The sequence below is a fragment of the Salmo salar genome, chromosome ssa13, assembly GCF_905237065.1.
Source record: "Salmo salar chromosome ssa13, Ssal_v3.1, whole genome shotgun sequence".
Taxonomy (NCBI): Eukaryota; Metazoa; Chordata; class Actinopteri; order Salmoniformes; family Salmonidae; genus Salmo; species Salmo salar.
This window is the reverse complement of record NC_059454.1, coordinates 4408723-4428358: the sequence shown is the minus strand read 5'-3', so window position 1 is coordinate 4428358 and position 19636 is coordinate 4408723. Positions and strand designations below refer to the sequence as shown.

At 44.2% G+C, this 19636-nt stretch overlaps 2 protein-coding genes across 9 annotated transcripts in view; both read right to left on the bottom strand.

Annotated features, from left to right (window-relative positions):
• Window positions 1-19636, bottom strand: part of LOC123726182 (NF-kappa-B essential modulator) — a 123743-nt gene that overhangs the window by 75925 nt on the left and 28182 nt on the right. For 3 of the 8 annotated variants that reach the window (XR_006758477.1, XR_006758478.1, XM_045692825.1), the window contains exons 1-7: window positions 16651-18377; window positions 16150-16415; window positions 13716-13889; window positions 13555-13613; window positions 13434-13481; window positions 13040-13142; window positions 12284-12399 (exon numbers count right to left, since the gene is read on the bottom strand). Coding sequence is in view for 4 of the 8 variants with exons in the window: in XM_045692825.1 (XP_045548781.1) it covers window positions 12284-12399; window positions 13040-13142; window positions 13434-13481; window positions 13555-13613; window positions 13716-13889; window positions 16150-16415; window positions 16651-16939 (1055 nt within the window). In the remaining 4 variants the exon portion in view is untranslated. Of the gene's footprint in view, window positions 1-12283; window positions 12400-13039; window positions 13143-13433; window positions 13482-13554; window positions 13614-13715; window positions 13890-16149; window positions 16416-16650; window positions 18380-19636 lie in introns of those variants that run through there. The other 5 variants (XR_006758479.1, XR_006758480.1, XM_045692823.1 and 2 more) reach the window with 4 other exon arrangements.
• LOC123726183 (uncharacterized) lies at window positions 9694-12277 on the bottom strand. Its single transcript, XM_045692826.1, has 2 exons — window positions 10388-12277; window positions 9694-9788 (listed from the first exon to the last, which is right to left on the bottom strand). The coding sequence occupies exon 1, from the start codon at window positions 11613-11615 to the stop codon at window positions 10650-10652; it is 966 nt and encodes a 321-aa protein (XP_045548782.1). The 5' UTR covers window positions 11616-12277; the 3' UTR covers window positions 9694-9788; window positions 10388-10649.

The window sequence follows — 19636 nt, the reverse complement described above, 5'->3', positions numbered from 1 at the left end:
GTTGTATAACTGACTAGGTATCCCCCTTTCCCTTTCTGTTGTACAACTGACTAGGTATCCCCCCTTTCTGTTGTCTAACTGACTAGGTATCCCCCTTTCCCTTTCTGTTGTATAACGGACTAGGTATCCCCCTTTCCCTTTCTGTTGTATAATTGACTAGGTATCCCCTTTCTGTTGTACAACTGACTAGGTATCCCCCCTTTCCCTTTCTGTTGTACAACTGACTAGGTATCTCCCTTTCTGTTGTATAACTGACTAGGTATCCCCCTTTCCCTTTCTGTTGTATAACTGACTAGGCATCCCCCTTTCCCTTTGTTGTATAACGGACTAGGTATCCCCTTTCCCTTTCTGTTGTATAACGGACTAGGTATCCCCTTTTCCCTTTCTGTTGTATAACTGACTAGGCATCCCCCCTTTCCCTTTCTGTTGTATAAATGACTAGGTATCCCCCTTTCCCTTTCTGTTGTATAACTGACTAGGTATCCCCCCTTTCCCTTTCTGTTGTATAACTGACTAGGTATCCCCCCTTTCCCTTTCTGTTGTATAACTGACTAGGTATCCCCCTTCCCCTTTCTAATGTATAACTGACTAGGTATCCCCCTTTCCCTTTGTTGTATAACTGACTAGGTATCCCCTTTCCCTTTCTGTTGTATAATTGACTAGGTATCCCCCTTTCTGTTGTATAACTGACTAGGTATCCCCCCTTTCCCTTTCTGTTGTATAACTGACTAGGTATCCCCCTTTCCCTTTCTGTTGTATAACTGACTAGGCATCCCCCTTTCCCTTTGTTGTATAACGGACTAGGTATCCCCCTTTCCCTTTCTGTTGTATAACGGACTAGGTATCCCCTTTTCCCTTTCTGTTGTATAACTGACTAGGCATCCCCCCTTTCCCTTTCTGTTGTATAACTGACTAGGCATCCCCCTTTCCCTTTCTGTTGTATAACTGACTAGGCATCCCCCTTTCCCTTTGTTGTATAACTGACTAGGCATCCCCCTTTCCCTTTGTTGTATAACGGACTAGGTATCCCCCTTTCCCTTTCTGTTGTATAACGGACTAGGTATCCCCTTTTCCCTTTCTGTTGTATAACTGACTAGGCATCCCCCCTTTCCCTTTCTGTTGTATAACTGACTAGGTATCCCCCTTTCCCTTTCCGATATATAACTGACTAGGTATCCCCCTTTCCCTTTCTGTTGTACAACTGACTAGGCATCCCCCTTTCCCTTTCTGTTGTATAACTGACTAGACATCCCCCCTTTCCCTTTCTGTTGTATAATTGACTAGGTATCCCCCCTTTCTGTTGTATAACTGACTAGGTATCCCCCCTTTCCTTTGTTGTATAACTGACTAGGTATCCCCCTTTCCCTTTGTTGTATAACTGACAAGGTATCCCCCCTTTCCCTTTGTTGTATAACTGACTAGGTATCCCCCCTTTCCCTTTCTGTTGTATAATTGACTAGGTATCCCCCTTTCTGTTGTACAACTGACTAGGTATCCCCCTTTCCCTTTCTATTGTACAACTGACTAGGTATTTCCCCTTTCTGTTGTATAACTGACTAGGTATCCCCCTTTCTGTTGTATAACTGACTAGGTATCCCCCCTTTCCCTTTGTTGTATAACTGACTAGGCATCCCCCCTTTCCCTTTCTGTTGTATAACTGACTAGACATCCCCCCTTTCCCTTTCTGTTGTTAACTGACTAGGTATCCCCCCTTTCCCTTTCTGTTGTATAACTGACTATGTATCCCAATTTCCCTTTCTGTTGTATAACTGACTAGGTATCCCCCCTTTCTGTTGTATAACTGACTAGGTACTCCCCTTTCAACTACTAGGCATCCCCCTTTTCCCTTTCTGTTGTATAACTGACTAGGTATCCCCCCTTTCCCTTTCTGTTGTATAACTGACTAGGTATCCCCCCTTTCTGTTGTATAACTGACTAGGTATACCCCTTTTCCCTTTCTGTTGTATAACTGACTAGGTATCCCCCCTTTCTGTTGTATAACTGACTAGGTATCCCCCTTTCTGTTGTATAACTGACTAGGTATCCCCCTTTCCCTTTCTGTTGTACAACTGACTAGGTATCCCCCCTTTCTGTTGTATAACGGACTAGGTATCCCCCTTTCCCTTTCTGTTGTATAACGGACTAGGTATCCCCCTTTCCCTTTCTGTTGTATAATTGACTAGGTATCCCCCTTTCTGTTGTATAACTGACTAGGTATCCCCCTTTCCCTTTGTTGTATAACTGACTAGGTATCCCCCCTTTCCCTTTGTTGTATAACTGACAAGGTATCCCCCCTTTCCCTTTGTTGTATAACTGACTAGGTATCCCCCCTTTCCCTTTCTGTTGTATAATTGACTAGGTATCCCCCCTTTCTGTTGTACAACTGACTAGGTATCCCCCTTTCCCTTTCTATTGTACAACTGACTAGGTATTTCCCCTTTCTGTTGTATAACTGACTAGGTATCCCCCTTTCTGTTGTATAACTGACTAGGTATCCCCCCTTTCCCTTTGTTGTATAACTGACTAGGCATCCCCCCTTTCCCTTTCTGTTGTATAACTGACTAGACATCCCCCCTTTCCCTTTCTGTTGTTAACTGACTAGGTATCCCCCCTTTCCCTTTCTGTTGTATAACTGACTATGTATCCCAATTTCCCTTTCTGTTGTATAACTGACTAGGTATCCCCCCTTTCTGTTGTATAACTGACTAGGTACTCCCCTTTCTGTTGTATAACTGACTAGGCATCCCCCTTTTCCCTTTCTGTTGTATAACTGACTAGGTATCCCCCCCTTTCCCTTTCTGTTGTATAACTGACTAGGTATCCCCCCTTTCTGTTGTATAACTGACTAGGTATACCCCTTTCCCTTTCTGTTGTATAACTGACTAGGTATCCCCCCTTTCTGTTGTATAACTGACTAGGTATCCCCCTTTCTGTTGTATAACTGACTAGGTATCCCCCTTTCCCTTTCTGTTGTACAACTGACTAGGTATCCCCCCTTTCTGTTGTATAACGGACTAGGTATCCCCCTTTCCCTTTCTGTTGTATAACGGACTAGGTATCCCCCTTTCCCTTTCTGTTGTATAACTGACTAGGTATCCCCCTCTCCCTTTCTGTTGTATAAATGACTAGGTATCCCCCTTTGCCTTTCTGTTGTACAACTGACTAGGTATCCCCCCTTTCTGTTGTCTAACTGACTAGGTATCCCCCCTTTCCCTTTCTGTTGTATAACGGACTAGGTATCCCCCTTTCCCTTTCTGTTGTATAACTGACTAGGTATCCCCCCTCTCCCTTTCTGTTGTATAAATGACTAGGTATCCCCCTTTGCCTTTGTTGTATAACTGACTAGGTATCCCCCTTTCTGTTGTATAACTGACTAGGTATCCCCCTTTCTGTTGTATAACTGACTAGGTATCCCCCTTTCTGTTGTATAACTGACTAGGTATCCCCCTTTCTGTTGTAAAACTGACTAGGTATCCCCCTTTCTGTTGTATAACTGACTAGGTATCCCCCCTTTCCCTTTCTGTTGTATAACTGACTAGGTATCCCCCTTTCTGTTGTACAACTGACTAGGTATCCCCTTTCTGTTGTTTAACTGACTAGGTATCCCCCCTTTCCCTTTCTGTTGAATAACTGACTAGGTATCCCCCTTTCTGTTGTACAACTGACTAGGTATCCCCCCTTTCCCTTTCTGTTGTGTAACTGACTAAGTATCCCCCCTTTCTGTTTTACAACTGACTAGGTATCCCCTTTTCTGTTGTATAACTGACTAGGTATCACCCCTTTCCCTTTCTGTTGTATAACTGACTAGGTATCCCCCCTTTCTGTTGTATAACTGACTAGGTATCCCCCCTTTCTGTTGTACAACTGACTAGGTATCCCCTTTCCCTTTCTGTTGTACAACTGACTATGTGTCCCCCTTTGTTGTATAACTGACGAGGTATCCCCCTTTCTGTTGTATAACTGACTAGGTATCCCCCCTTTCTGTTATACAACTGACTAGGTATCCCCCTTTCTGTTGTACAACTGACTAGGTATCCCCCCTTTCTGTTGTATAACTGACTAGGTATCCCCCCTTTCCCTTTCTGTTGTATAACGGACTAGGTATCCCCCTTTCCCTTTCTGTTGTATAACTGACTAGGTATCCCCCCCTTTCCCTTTCTGTTGTATAACTGACTAGGTATCCCCCTTTCCCTTTCTGTTGTATAACTGACTAGGTATCCCCCTTTCCCCTTTCTGTTGTATAACTGACTAGGTATCCCCCCTTTCCCTTTGTTGTATAACTGACTAGGTATCCCCTTTCCCTTTCTGTTGTATAATTGACTAGGTATCCCACTTTCTGTTGTATAACTGACTAGGTATCCCCCCTTTCCCTTTCTGTTGTATAACTGACTAGGTATCCCCCTTTCCCTTTCTGTTGTATAACTGACTAGGCATCCCCCTTTCCCTTTGTTGTATAACGGACTAGGTATCCCCCTTTCCCTTTCTGTTGTATAACGGACTAGGTATCCCCTTTTCCCTTTCTGTTGTATAACTGACTAGGCATCCCCCTTTCCCTTTCCGATATATAACTGACTAGGTATCCCCCTTTCCCTTTCTGTTGTACAACTGACTAGGCATCCCCCCTTTCCCTTTCTGTTGTATAACTGACTAGACATCCCCCCTTTCCCTTTCTGTTGTATAATTGACTAGGTATCCCCCTTTCTGTTGTATAACTGACTAGGTATCCCCCTTTCCCTTTGTTGTATAACTGACTAGGTATCCCCCCTTTCCCTTTGTTGTATAACTGACTAGGTATCCCCCCTTTCCCTTTGTTGTATAACTGACTAGGTATCCCCCCTTTCCCTTTGTTGTATAACTGACTAGGTATCCCCCCTTTCCCTTTCTGTTGTATAATTGACTAGGTATCCCCCTTTTCCCTTTCTGTTGTACAACTGACTAGGCATCCCCCCTTTCCCTTTCTGTTGTATAACTGACTAGACATCCCCCCTTTCCCTTTCTGTTGTATAATTGACTAGGTATCCCCTTTCTGTTGTATAACTGACTAGGTATCCCCCTTTTCCCTTTGTTGTATAACTGACTAGGTATCCCCCCTTTCCCTTTGTTGTATAACTGACTAGGTATCCCCCCTTTCCCTTTGTTGTATAACTGACTAGGTATCCCCCCTTTCCCTTTGTTGTATAACTGACTAGGTATCCCCCCTTTCCCTTTCTGTTGTATAATTGACTAGGTATCCCCCTTTCTGTTGTACAACTGACTAGGTATCCCCCTTTCCCTTTCTATTGTACAACTGACTAGGTATTTCCCCTTTCTGTTGTATAACTGACTAGGTATCCCCCCTTTCTGTTGTATAACTGACTAGGTATCCCCCCTTTCCCTTTGTTGTATAACTGACTAGGCATCCCCCCTTACCCTTTCTGTTGTATAACTGACTAGACATCCCCCCTTTCCCTTTCTGTTGTATAACTGACTAGGTATTCCCCCTTTCCCTTTCTGTTGTATACCTGACTATGTATCCCAATTTCCCTTTCTGTTATATAACTGACTAGGTATCCCCCCTTTCTGTTGTATAACTGACTAGGTACTCCCCTTTCTGTTGTATAACTGACTAGGCATCCCCCTTTTCCCTTTCTGTTGTATAACTGACTAGGTATCCCCCCCTTTCCCTTTCTGTTGTATAACTGACTAGGTATCCCCCCTTTCTGTTGTATAACTGACTAGGTATACCCCTTTCCCTTTCTGTTGTATAACTGACTAGGTATCCCCCCTTTCTGTTGTATAACTGACTAGGTATCCCCCTTTCTGTTGTATAACTGACTAGGTATCCCCCCTTTCCCTTTCTGTTGTATAACGGACTAGGTATCCCCCCTTTCCCTTTCTGTTGTATAACTGACTAGGTATCCCCCCTCTCCATTTCTGTTGTATAAATGACTAGGTATCCCCCTTTGCCTTTGTTGTATAACTGACTAGGTATCGCTCTTTCTGTTGTATAACTGACTAGGTATCCCCCCTTTCTGTTGTCTAACTGACTAGGTATCCCCCCTTTCCCTTTCTGTTGTATAACGGACTAGGTATCCCCCTTTCCCTTTCTGTTGTATAACTGACTAGGTATCCCCCCTCTCCCTTTCTGTTGTATAAATGACTAGGTATCCCCTTTGCCTTTGTTGTATAACTGACTAGGTATCCCCCTTTCTGTTGTATAACTGACTAGGTATCCCCCTTTCTGTTGTATAACTGACTAGGTATCCCCCCTTTCTGTTGTATAACTGACTAGGTATCCCCCTTTCTGTTGTATAACTGACTAGGTATCCCCCTTTCTGTTGTATAACTGACTAGGTATCCCCCCTTTCCCTTTCTGTTGTACAACTGACTAGGTATCCCCCTTTCTGTTGTACAACTGACTAGGTATCCCCTTTCTGTTGTTTAACTGACTAGGTATCCCCCCTTTCCCTTTCTGTTGAATAACTGACTAGGTATCCCCCTTTCTGTTGTACAACTGACTAGGTATCCCCCTTTCTGTTGTACAACTGACTAGGTATACCCCTTTCTGTTGTACAACTGACTAGGTATCCCCCCTTTCCCTTTCTGTTGTATAACTGACTAGGTATCCCCCCTTTCCCTTTCTGTTGTATAACTGACTAGGTGTCCCCCTTTCTGTTGTATAACTGACTAGGTATCCCCTTTCTGTTGTGTAACTGACTAGGTATCCCCCCTTTCCCTTTCTGTTGTACAACTGACTAGGTATCCCCCCTTTCTGTTGTACAACTGACTAGGTATCCCCCCTTTCTATTGTACAACTGACTAGGTATCCCGCTTTCTGTTGTACAACTGACTAGGTAACCCCCCTTTCTGTTGTACAACTGACTAGGTAACCCCCCTTTCTGTTGTACAACTGACTAGGTAACCCCCCTTTCTGTTGTACAACTGACTAGGTATCCCCCTTTCTGTTGTACAACTGACTAGGTATCCCCCCTTTCCCTTTCTGTTGTATAACTGACTAGGTATCCCCCTTTCCCTTTCTGTTGTATAACTGACTAGGTATCCCCCTTTCCCTTTCTGTTGTATAACTGACTAGGTATCCCCCTTTCCCTTTCTGTTGTATAACTGACTAGGTATCCCCCTATCTGTTGTATAACTGACTAGGTATCCCCCCTTTCCCTTTCTGTTGTACAACTGACTAGGTATCCCCCCTTTCCCTTTCTGTTGTATAACTGACTAGGTATCCCCCCTTTCTGTTTTACAACTGACTAGGTATCCCCCTTTCTGTTGTATAACTGACTAGGTATCCCCCCTTTCTGTTGTATAACTGACTAGGTATCCCCCCTTCCCTTTCTGTTGTCTAACTGACTAGGTATCCCCCCTTTCCCTTTCTGTTGTACAACTGACTAGGTATCCCCCCCTTTCCCTTTCTGTTGTATAACTGACTAGGTATCCCCCCCTTTCTGTTTTACAACTGACTAGGTATCCCCCCTTTCCCTTTCTGTTGTATAACTGACTAGGTATCCCCCCTTTCTGTTGTATAACTGACTAGGTATCCCCCCTTTCCCTTTCTGTTGTCTAACTGACTAGGTATCCCCCCTTTCCCTTTCTGTTGTATAACTGACTAGGTATCCCCCCTTTCTCTTTCTGTTGTATAACTGACTAGGTATCCCCTTTCTGTTGTATAACTGACTAGGTATCCCCCGTTTCTGTTGTACAACTGACTAGGTATCCCCCTTTCTGTTGTATAACTGACTGGGTATCCCCCCTTTCCCTTTCTGTTGTATAACTGACTAGGTATCCCCCTTTCCCTTTCTGTTGTATAACTGACTAGGTATCCCCCTTTCTGTTGTATAACTGACTAGGTATCCCCCCTTTCCGTTGTATAACTGACTAGGTATCCCCTTTCTGTTGTATAACTGACTAGGTATCCCCCTTTCTGTTGTACAACTGACTAGGTATCCCCCTTTCTGTTGTATAACTGACTAGGTATCCCCCCTTTCCCTTTCTGTTGTATAACTGACTAGGTATCCCCCCTTTCTGTTGTATAACTGACTAGGTATCCCCCCCTTTCTGTTGTATAACTGACTAGATATCCCCCCCTTTCCCTTTCTGTTGTATAACTGACTAGGTATCCCCCCTTTCCCTTTCTGTTGTATAACTGACTAGGTATCCCCCTTTCCCTTTCTGTTGTATAACTGACTAGGTATCCCCCCTTTCTGTTGTATAACTGACTAGGTATCCCCCCTTTCCGTTGTATAACTGACTAGGTATCCCCGCTTTCCCTTTCTGTTGTATAACTGACTAGGTATCCCTCCTTTCCCTTTCTGTTGTATAACTGACTAGGTATCCCCCCTTTCCCTTTCTGTTGTATAACTGACTAGGTATCCCCCTATCTGTTGTATAACTGACTAGGTATCCCCCCTTTCCCTTTCTGTTGTATAACTGACTAGGCATCCCCCTTTCTGTTGTATAACTGACTAGGTATCCCGCTTTGTTGTATAACTGACTAGGTATCCCCCTTTCTGTTGTATAACTGACTAGGTATCCCCCTTTCTGTTGTATAACTGACTAGGTATCCCCCCTTTCTGTTGTATAACTGACTAGGCATCCCCCCTTTCTGTTGTATAACTGACTAGGCATCCCCCTTTCTGTTGTATAACTGACTAGGTATCCCCCTTTTCTGTTGTATAACTGACTAGGTATCCCCCCTTTCCCCTTCTGTTGTATAACTGACTAGGTATCCCCCCTTTCTGTTGTATAACTGACTAGGTATCCCCCTTTCTGTTGTATAACTGACTAGGTATCCCCCCTTTCCACAATGAAACATAAGATGGGTTTGGAACCAGAGTTGTCTGCATGCCACAAGCTGTGTGAACACACACACACACACACACACACACACACACACACACACACACACGCTTTTTGACAGTATGAGATTGTATGATGTTTTTGAATAACAAAAATCCTAACTGTTCTTCCTGTATATAACACTATGGTGGTAATACATTATAAATGTTCTTCCTGTATATAACACTATGGTGGTAATACATTATAACTGATTTCAATGGCTCTCTCTCTCCATTCAAATTGTTTCATACTGTTCGGTGAAACTTCAACCAAAAAAATTGACAACGAATGAAAAAGCCAGAGAGGAGTTATTGTGAGAGGGTAAGGGCCAGTGTTGGCCAGTGTTTCCCGGTGGACCCTAATTCATGTTACATTAAATGTTCTCTCTTACTATAGTTTTGACGTAGCAAAAACACGAAGGCTTCCTCTCTGATATACAGCAACACGCTGATCTAGGTCGATACCAGCACTGGAACAGGCTGTACAAGCAATCTGGTTACAGATTAGTGGCTAAAGCTATTTATTTTACACACAACATGCTAAGAAAATACCAACAAGCTGTTTGCAGACAGTAAGATACGCAAACTACTAGTGGAATTATAGAACACTTGTGGATTTATATGAAGAGGCAAAGTGGAAGTCAGCATCGGAGTCACTGCATCTGCAGCATTGACCCTGCATATTGTCACTGCATCTGCAGCATTGACCCTGCATCTGCAGCATTGACCCTGCATATTGTCACTGCATCCGCAGCATTGACCCCTGCATATTGTCACTGCATCCGCAGCATTGACCCTGCATATTGTCAATGCATCTGCAGCATTTACCCTGCATATTGTCACTGCATCTGCAGCGTTGACCCTGCATATTGTCACTGCATCTGCAGCATTGACCCTGCATATTGTCACTGTATCTGCAGCATTGACCCTGCATATTGTCACTGCATCTGCAGCATTGACCTGCATATTGTCACTGCATCCGCAGCATTGACCCTGCATCTGCAGCATTGACCCTGCATATTGTCACTGCATCTGCAGCATTGACCCTGCATCTGCAGCATTGACCCTGCATATTGTCACTGCATCCGCAGCATTGACCCCTGCATATTGTCACCGCATCTGCAGCATTGACCCTGCATATTGTCACTGCATCCGCAGCATTGACCCTGCATATTGTCACTGCATCCGCAGCATTGACCCTGCATATTGTCACTGCATCCGCAGCATTGACCCTGCATATTGTCACTGCATCCGCGGCATTGACCCTGCATAGTCACTGCATCCGCAGCATTGACCCTGCATATTGTCACTGCATCCGCAGCATTGACCCTGCATATTGTCACTGCATCCGCAGCATTGACCCTGCATATTGTCACTGCATCCGCAGCATTGACCCTGTATATTGTCACTGCATCCGCAGCATTGACCCTGCATATTGTCACTGCATCTGCAGCATTGACCCTGCATATTGTCACTGCATCTGCAGCATTGCCCCTGCATATTGTCACTGCATCTGCAGCATTGACCCTGCATATTGTCACTGCATCTGCAGCATTGACCCTGCATATTGTCACTGCATCTGCAGCATTGACCCTGCATATTGTCACTGCATCCGCAGCATTGACCCTGCATATTGTCACTGCATCTGCAGCATTGACCCTGCATATTGTCACTGCATCTGCAGCATTGACCCTGCATCCGCAGCATTGACCCTGCATATTGTCACTGCATCTGCAGCATTGACCCTGCATATTGTCACTGCATCTGCAGCATTGACCCTGCATATTGTCACTGCATCCGCAGCATTGACCCTGCATATTGTCACTGCGAGTGGTTGTTGTTGACAGGGGTGTTCGTGGAAAGAGACAAGGAGAGAGATGACTGACGTAGCAGAGACAAGGAGAGAGATGACTGACGTAGCAGAGACAAGGAGAGAGATGACTGACAAAGCAGAGACAAGGAGAGAGGTGACTGACAAAGCAGAGACGAGAGAGATGACTGACGTAGCAGAGAGAGATGACTGACGTAGCAGAGACAAGGAGAGAGATGACTGACGTAGCAGAGACAAGGAGAGAGATAACTGACGTAGCAGAGACAAGGAGAGAGATGACTGACGTAGCAGAGACAAGGAGAGAGATGACTGACGTAGCAGAGACAAGGAGAGAGATGACTGACGTAGCAGAGACAAGGAGAGAGATGACTGACGTAGCAGAGACAAGGAGAGAGATGACTGACGTAGCAGAGACAAAGAGAGGGATGACTGACGTAGCAGAGACAAAGAGGGATGACTGACGTAGCAGAGACAAGGAGAGGGATGACTGACGTTGCAAAGACAAGGAGAGGGATGACTGACGTAGCAGAGACAAGGAGAGAGATGACTGACGTAGCAGAGAAAAGGAGAGGGATGACTGACGTAGCAGAGACAAGGAGAGAGATGACTGACGTAGCAGAGACAAGGAGAGAGATGACTGACGTAGCAGAGACAAGGAGAGAGATGACTGACGTAGCAGAGACAAGGAGAGGGATGACTGACGTAGCAGAGACAAGGAGAGAGATGACTGACGGAGCAGAGACAAGGAGAAAGATGACTGACGTAGCAGAGTGAACTATAAAAACAGACATCATTCCATGTGGAGGAGTGGAGTCTGACATTGAACAAACTGAAATACCGTTATACAAGGTCAAGTAAAACCCAAACCGGTCTCCCATCAGCACCAGTAGAGAATAAAACCCAAACCGGTCTCCCATCAGCACCAGTAGAGAATAAAACCCAAACCGGTCTCCCATCAGCCCCCAGTAGAGGGTAAAACCCAAACCGGTCTCCCATCAGCACCAGTAGAGAGTAAAACCCAAACCGGTCTCCCATCAGCACCAGTAGAGAATAAAACCCAAACCGGTCTCCCATCAGCACCAGTAGAGAATAAAACCCAAACCGGTCTCCCATCAGCCCCCAGTAGAGAATAAAACCCAAACCGGTCTCCCATCAGCCCCCAGTAGAGAATAAAACCCAAACCGGTCTCCCATCAGCACCAGTAGAGAGTAAAACCCAAACCGGTCTCCCATCAGCACCAGTAGAGAGTAAAACCCAAACCGGTCTCCCATCAGCACCAGTAGAGAGTAAAACCCAAACCGGTCTCCCATCAGCACCAGTAGAGAATAAAACCCAAACCGGTCTCCCATCAGCACCAGTAGAGAATAAAACCCAAACCGGTCTCCCATCAGCACCAGCAGAGAATAAAACCCAAACCGGTCTCCCATCAGCACCAGTAGAGAATAAAACCCAAACCGGTCTCCCATCAGCACCAGTAGAGAATAAAACCCAAACCGGTCTCCCATCAGCACCAGTAGAGAGTAAAACCCAAACCGGTCTTCCATCTGCACCAGTAGAGAATAAAACCCAAACCGGTCTCCCATCAGCACCAGTAGAGAGTAAAATCGGGTAAACGTTGTCGTACCTATCGTCCAATATGTTGCGGTCCTGCTGGCTCCGGTCCAAACAGTTCTGCCTCTCTCTCAGCTCTCCCAGGAGAGATGTTACCTGGGCCTTCAGCGCCTCGCCGTCCTTAGCCAGCTAAACACACAGGAAGAGCTTTCTCTGAGTACTGAAAGGACCGTCTAGTAGGACTGAGTGTTAGACAAAATGACCAGGGTGTGTACCTTGGTACAGTGTGTGTGTAGTGTGTGTGTGTAGTGTGTACCTGGGTACAGTGTGTGTGTAGTGTGTGTGTGTAGTGTGTGTGTGTGTGTGTGTGTGTGTGTGTATAGTGTGTGTGTGTAGTGTGTACCTGGGTACAGTGTGTACCTGGGTACAGTGTGTGTGTAGTGTGTGTGTGTGTGTGTGTGTGTGTGAGTACCTGGGTACAGTGTGTGTGTGTGTGTGTAGTGTGTACCTGGGTACAGTGTGTACCTGGGTACAGTGTGTGTGTAGTGTGTGTGTGTGTGTGTGTACCTGGGTACAGTGTAGTGTGTGTGTGTGTGTGTGTGTGTGTGTGTGTGTGTACCTGGGTACAGTGTGTGTGTGTGTGCGTGTGTGTGTGTGTGCGTGTACCTGGGTACAGTGTGTGTGTGTGTGTGTGTGTGTGTGTGTGTGTGTGTGTACCTGGGTACAGTGTGTGTGTGTGTGTGTGTGTGTGTGTGTGTGTGTGTGTGTGTGCGCGCGTGTGTGTGTGTGTACCTGGGTACAGTGTGTGTGTGTGTGTGTAAGTGTGTACCTGGGTACAGTCCTTGTCCTTCTGTTTCAGCAGCACTTCAGTTCTGTCTCTCTGAGCTGAAGTCTTCTGGAGGGAATCTAACTTCTCCTGCAGCTCTCTGTACCTACACACACACACAGGGACACCACACACACACACACACACACGGACACACACACACGGACACACACACACGGACACACACACACGGGGACACACACACACGGGGACACACACACACGGGGACACACACACACGGGGACACACACACACGGGGACACACACACACGGGGACACACACACACGGGGACACACACACACGGGGACACACACACACGGGGACACACACACACAGGGACATATTTAGGGTCACAGGTCATAACCACTACAAGGCAGAATAGTGAGACACACTTACCTGCCCTGTGTGGCTTGAAGTTGCTCTGTGAGTTTGGCCAGGTGGGAGCTGAGGAGACAGGAAGCAGACACATCAGCACACAGCAGGAAGTGATGCCGACTGTGAGAAAATGACATCATACCTGTCAGAGGAGGGCGCGGCATCGGAACGCTGAACCGTTTCCTCGGTAACGCCACCACTCTGAGGAACACAATTATACTCCTCAGTAAAGACTTCACATTTTCAAGCTATCAATTCTTACCTTTCTTCGACAGAATGACCCTAACACACACACACACACACCAGTTTGGTTCGGAGTTGCTCAACCGAGCGACGAAGGCAGTCTCTCTCTCTCTCTCCCTCATCCCTCTTTTTCTCCAGCTCTTCATTCCTCCTCATCAGATCTCTCATCACTTCTTCCAACTTCTCTTTGTGGCTCTTCAGCAGCTGGACAAAGTCTTTACCTCCTCCTGCGGGCTAGAGAAAGAGACAGGAAGTTGGAAAAAGAGAGATAGTATATCTCCACGTTGCCATAGAAACAACAAGCTTGTATTGAAAGAAGGAGTGAAGGAGAAACAGAAGCTAAAAACTAAAAAGGAAAAGCACATGACTTCAGGTTAACTCCTTTATTACACACAGAGAGAGAGAGCACCCCCACACCATCACACCACCTCCTCCTCCATGCTTCATGGTGGGAACCACACATGTGGAGATCATCCGTTCACCTACTCTGCGCCTCACAAAGACACGGCGGTTGGAACCAAAAAAATCTCACATTTGGACTCATCAGACCAAAGGACAGATTTCAACCGTGAAGCATGGAGGAGGAGGTGTTATGGTGTGGGGGGTGCTTTGCTGGTGACACTGTCTGTGATTTATTTAGAATTCAAGGCTCACTTAACCAGCATGGCTACCACAGCATTCTGCAGCAATACGCCATCCCATCTGGTTTGGGCTTAGTGGGACTATCATTTGTTTTTCTAATGTCCATTGCTTGTGTTTCGTGGCCCAAGCAAGTCTCTTCTTCTTATTGGTGTCCTTTAGTAGTGGTTTCTTTGCAGCAATTCAACCATGAAGGCCTGATTCACGCAGTCTCCTCTGAACAGTTGCTGTTGAGATATCTGTTACTTGAACTCTGAAGCATTTATTTGGGCTGCAGTTTGAGGTGCAGTTAACTCTAATGAACTTATACTCTGTATTCCTTTCCTGTGGCGGTCCTCATGAGAGCCAGTTTCATCATAGCGCTTGATGGATTTTGCAACTGCACTTGAAGAAACTGTCAAAGTTCTTAAAATATTCCAGATTGACTGACCTTCATGTCTTAAAGTAATGATGGAATGTCGTTTGTCTTTGCTTATTTGAGTTGTTCTTGCCATAATATGGACTTGGTCTTTTACCAAATTGGGCTATCTTCTGTATACCACCCCTACCATGTCACAGCACAACTGATTGGCTCAAATGCATTAAGAAGGTAAGAAATTCCACATATTAACAAGGCACATCTGTTAATTGAAATGCATTCCAGGTGACTACCTCATGAAGCTGGTTGAGAGAATGCCAAGAGTGTGCAAAGCTGTCATCAAGGCAAAGGGTGGCTACTTTGAAGAATCTCAAAAATATTTTGATTTGTTTAACACTTTTTCGGTTAGTACATGAGTCCATATGTGTTATTTCATAGTTTTGATGTCTTCACTATTATTCTACAATGTAGAAAATAGTCAAAATAAAGAAAAACCCTGGAATGAGTAGTTGTGTCCAAACATTTGACTGGTACTGTACATACAATGTATTCAGACCCCTTGACTTTTTCTATATTTTGTAACGTTACTGCCTTTTTCTAAAATTGGTTAAATTATTTATTTTCCTCAACACACAATACCTCATAATGACAAAGCAAAAACAGGTTTAGAAATGTTAGGATATTTATTACAAATAAAAACAAAAATACCTTATTTACGCAAGTATTCAGACCTTTTGCTAGGAGACTTGAAAGTGAGCTCAGGTGCATCCTGTTTCCATTGATCATCCTTGAGATGTTTCTACAACTTCATTGGAGTCCACCTGTGTTAAATTCAATTAATTGGACATGATTTGGAAAGGCACACACCTGTCTATATAAAAGGTCCCACAGTTGACAGTGAATGTCAGAGCAAAAACCAAGCCATGTGGTCGAAGGAATTGTCCATAGAGCTCTGAGACAGGATTGTGTTGAGGAACAGATCTGGGGAAGGGTACCAAAACATTTCTGCAGCATTGAAGGTCCCCAAGAACACAGTGGCCTCCATCATTCTTAAATGGAAGAAGTTTGGAACCACAAAGACTCTTCCTAGAGCTGGCCGCCCGGCCAAACTGAGCAATCGGTGGAGAAGGGCCTGATGGTCACTCTGACAGAGTTCCAGAGTTCCTCTGTGGAGATGGGAGAACCTTCCAGAAGGACAACCATCTCTGCAGCACTCCACCAATCAGGCCTTTATGGTAGAGTGGCCAGACGCAAGCCACTACTCAGTTAAAAGGCACCTAAAGGACTCTCAGACCATGAGAAATAAGATTCTCTGGTCTGATGAAACCAAGAGTGAACTCTTTGGCCTGAATGCCAAGCATCACATTTGGAGGAAACCTGGCACCGCTCATCACCTGGCCAATACATTTCTAAAAACCTGTTTGCTTTGTCATTATAGGGTATTGTGTGTAGATTGATGAGGGGGGAAAAAAAACAATTGAATCTATCTGCACTGACCAGAGAGGATGCCATAGGTCCGTTGGTCTCCGAGCCATGGCTGGGGCCGTTGACTAGCAGGCCTTGGTTCGGTCCAGGGTTGGAGGGGCTAGAGGAGCTGGCCAGGCTGGTAAGGCTGTGGTTCTCCATGGCCAGTCTCTCCACTAGCGCTCGGGCCTCCTGGAAACGACAGCTGAGGAACTCCCTCTCTTCTCTAGATCTCCGCTGCCATTCCTCCATCTCCTCACAGCGCTCACGCAGGGCCTGGTTACTACGCTGCAACGCCTCTACACACACACACACACACACACACACACACACACACACACACACACACACACACACACACACACACACACACACACACACACACACACACACACACACACACACACACACACACACACACACACACACACACACACACACACAATCTGTGCCTCATTGTGGATCCAAATAAAATATTTGTATGTGTTTGAGTAAATGTGTGTGTGTGTGTAAATGTGTGTGTGTGAGTCCTACCTCGGAGCTGCTGGTTGTCTCCCAGTAGTCTAGACACCACCTCATTGGCTGCCAGCTCAGCGGGAACCTGAAGAGCCACGCCGCCCTCGTCCCACTGCAGGGCTATGTCTGCCTGGGGCTGCACGCCACCCTCGTCCCACTGCAGGGCTATGTCTGCCTGGGGCTGCACGCCACCCTCGTCCCCTGCCATCTCCCACTGCAGGGGTATGTCTGCCTGGGGCTGCACCATGCCGCTGAACATTATGCGTCGTATCATATAGAAAACAAGAAACGTATACAGAAACATCATCAGTTCTGTACAGCATTACTAATTAATATCTGCCTGTTGGCACTGACCCGAAGACTCAAAGCTACTAGTACAAGACACTAGGTAAGTTACCATTCACCCAGGGTTTATTCCACAAAAAGCAATGACAACAACAACAACAAATCATTGCAACATCGGAAACGGAAGCAATGTTCTAAAGATCGACAACATTTTTATCCATTTCACGGGAGGAATTTTTATTTTGCCAAACTTTCTTTATTGCGACAATAAATTAGGATTTCCACATACTTCTGAAGGTACGCAAGGCACGTGATTTTATCACGTAACAATAAGTTCCACTCCACATTTAATTCTAAAATGTTCTACTTCTTGCAAAAATCATTATTTTTTAATAGTTAAAAAAAAATATTGCCCTGACTTCCAACAATGCCTGAATTGCTTCGCCTTGTTTTTCTGGCTGGCTGGAAAGTTTCACCATCCAATTATAATCAGATCTACAGGAAGTTTCCTCCGTGGCGACCATGGACAGCGGCGATACATTGACACAAGAGACATATTAGAATATGGCAAATATTAGGCTGGACAATAGAACAAGTTAAAAATTCACCCAAGGCTGAAAAACAGCCAAAGAACGTTGGCTGAGCTGGAACGACGGCAAATGAATTGAAACAAACCTTCACAGAGTCTCTTCTGACTGAAGTGATGCTTAGAATTCCCATTTCCCTTAAATATCACAACATTTTTTAATCCCTTTTTCATTTTACCACTACAATCTGTTTGGACAAAACTGGAAGAAAAAAATACAACTTGTGTAAACATCCACCCCTCGATAGTGTAAACTGCGCGCATGTCTGCGTAATGAGGAAGTAGGGAAAACATGAACAATTCTGACTATTTTCTGGTCTATTGATCGATGACAACCGAGCTCTCTGTCCAGATTTACATAATTACAAAGATGAGATTCTCCTGATTAAAGTGGTGTCTGACTTGAAAAAAAAAAATCTAAATATACACATTCTGAGATTTTTGGTGAAATAAGACAGTCATACCCCTATAGGAAACAATGGGACGACCTCCTGAGTTCCATGAGTGAAAATACAATTTTTGAAATTTTAACAGCATACTATGCTACCCACATTTACATCATTAGAAAGAATAGATTATCCTGAATGAAATGGTGTAGAACTTCCAAACATCCATTTTGAAATACAGACATTATGTTGGGGACAGAGGAATGGCTAAAGAACAGTTTTATTTAACCAGCTTAATATTTTATCTGCTACCATTTGCCTTTTTTCTGTTCTACAATGTGGTTTGAACTAACACATTTTTTATTTCACCTTTATTTAACCAGGTAGGCTAGTTGAGAACAAGTTCTCATTTACAACTGTGACCTGGCCAAGATAAAGCAAAGCAGTGAGACACAAATAAACAACAGAGTTACACATGGAGTAAAACAAACATACAGTCAATAACACAATAGAAAAAAAGTCTATATACAGTGAGTGCAAATGAGGTGAGATAAGGGAGGTAAGGCAATAAATAGGCCATGGTGGCGAAGTAATTACAATATAGCAATTAAACACGAATGGTAGATGTGCAGAAGATGAATGCGCAAGTAGAGATACTGGGGTGCAAAGGAGCAAGATAAATAAATAAATAAATACAGTATGGGGATGAGGTAGGTAGATAGATGGGCTGTTTACAAATGGGCTATGTACAGGTGCAGTGATCTGACAGCTGGTGCTTAAAGTTATGAGAATCCAGCTTCAGTGATTTTTTGCAGTTCGTTCCGCAGCAGAGAACTGGAAGGAAAGGTGGCTAAAAGAGGAATTGGCTTTGGAGGTGACCAGTGAGATATACCTGTTATACCTGATATACTTCCCTTTTCATTATTCACATTATTCTAATTCTCTGATAGCAAGGCAAGCAGACAGGCAGCACACTTCTGAAAACAAACAGCTCAGCAAAGCAAAGGCTCTTAAGATCTACCAGATGTATATATATGAATCTAATTTCCAGCGTGTTTCTAGTGTTTATGTTAAAGGTGAATAAACAGTTATTACATCCATTTTTGGATCCACATCCATTTTTCTTTTACTTATAAATGAATGATGTCTCCCATTGATTCTGAAAATAATATAAACCGTATAAATGAGCTTAGTTCAACAGTCATTCTCTATCAGAAGCCAAAATACAAGCTTGTTTAACTCCAATGTTTGTATAAAAAATTACATTTAAAAAATATATAACACTGTAAAGCTACAAAACTGGTTGAGAGAAATGCCAAGAGTGTGCAAAGCTGTCATCAAGGCAAACGGTGGCTACTTTGAAGAATCTCCAATATAAAATACATTTTGATTTGTTTAACACTTTTTTGGTTGCTACATGATTCCATATGTGTTATTTCATAGTTTTGATGCCTTCACTATTATTCTAAAATGTCGAAAATAGTAAAAAACCCTTGAATGAGTAGGTGCGTCCAACCTTTTGACTGGTACTATCTATCTATCTATCTATCTATCTATCTATATATATATATATATATATATATATATATATATATATATATATATATATATATATATTGCTCAAAAAAATAAAGGGAACACTTAAACAACACATCCTAGATCTGAATGAAATAAATAATCTTATTAAATACTTTTTCTTTACATATTTGAATGTGCTGACAACAAAATCACACAAAAATAATCAATG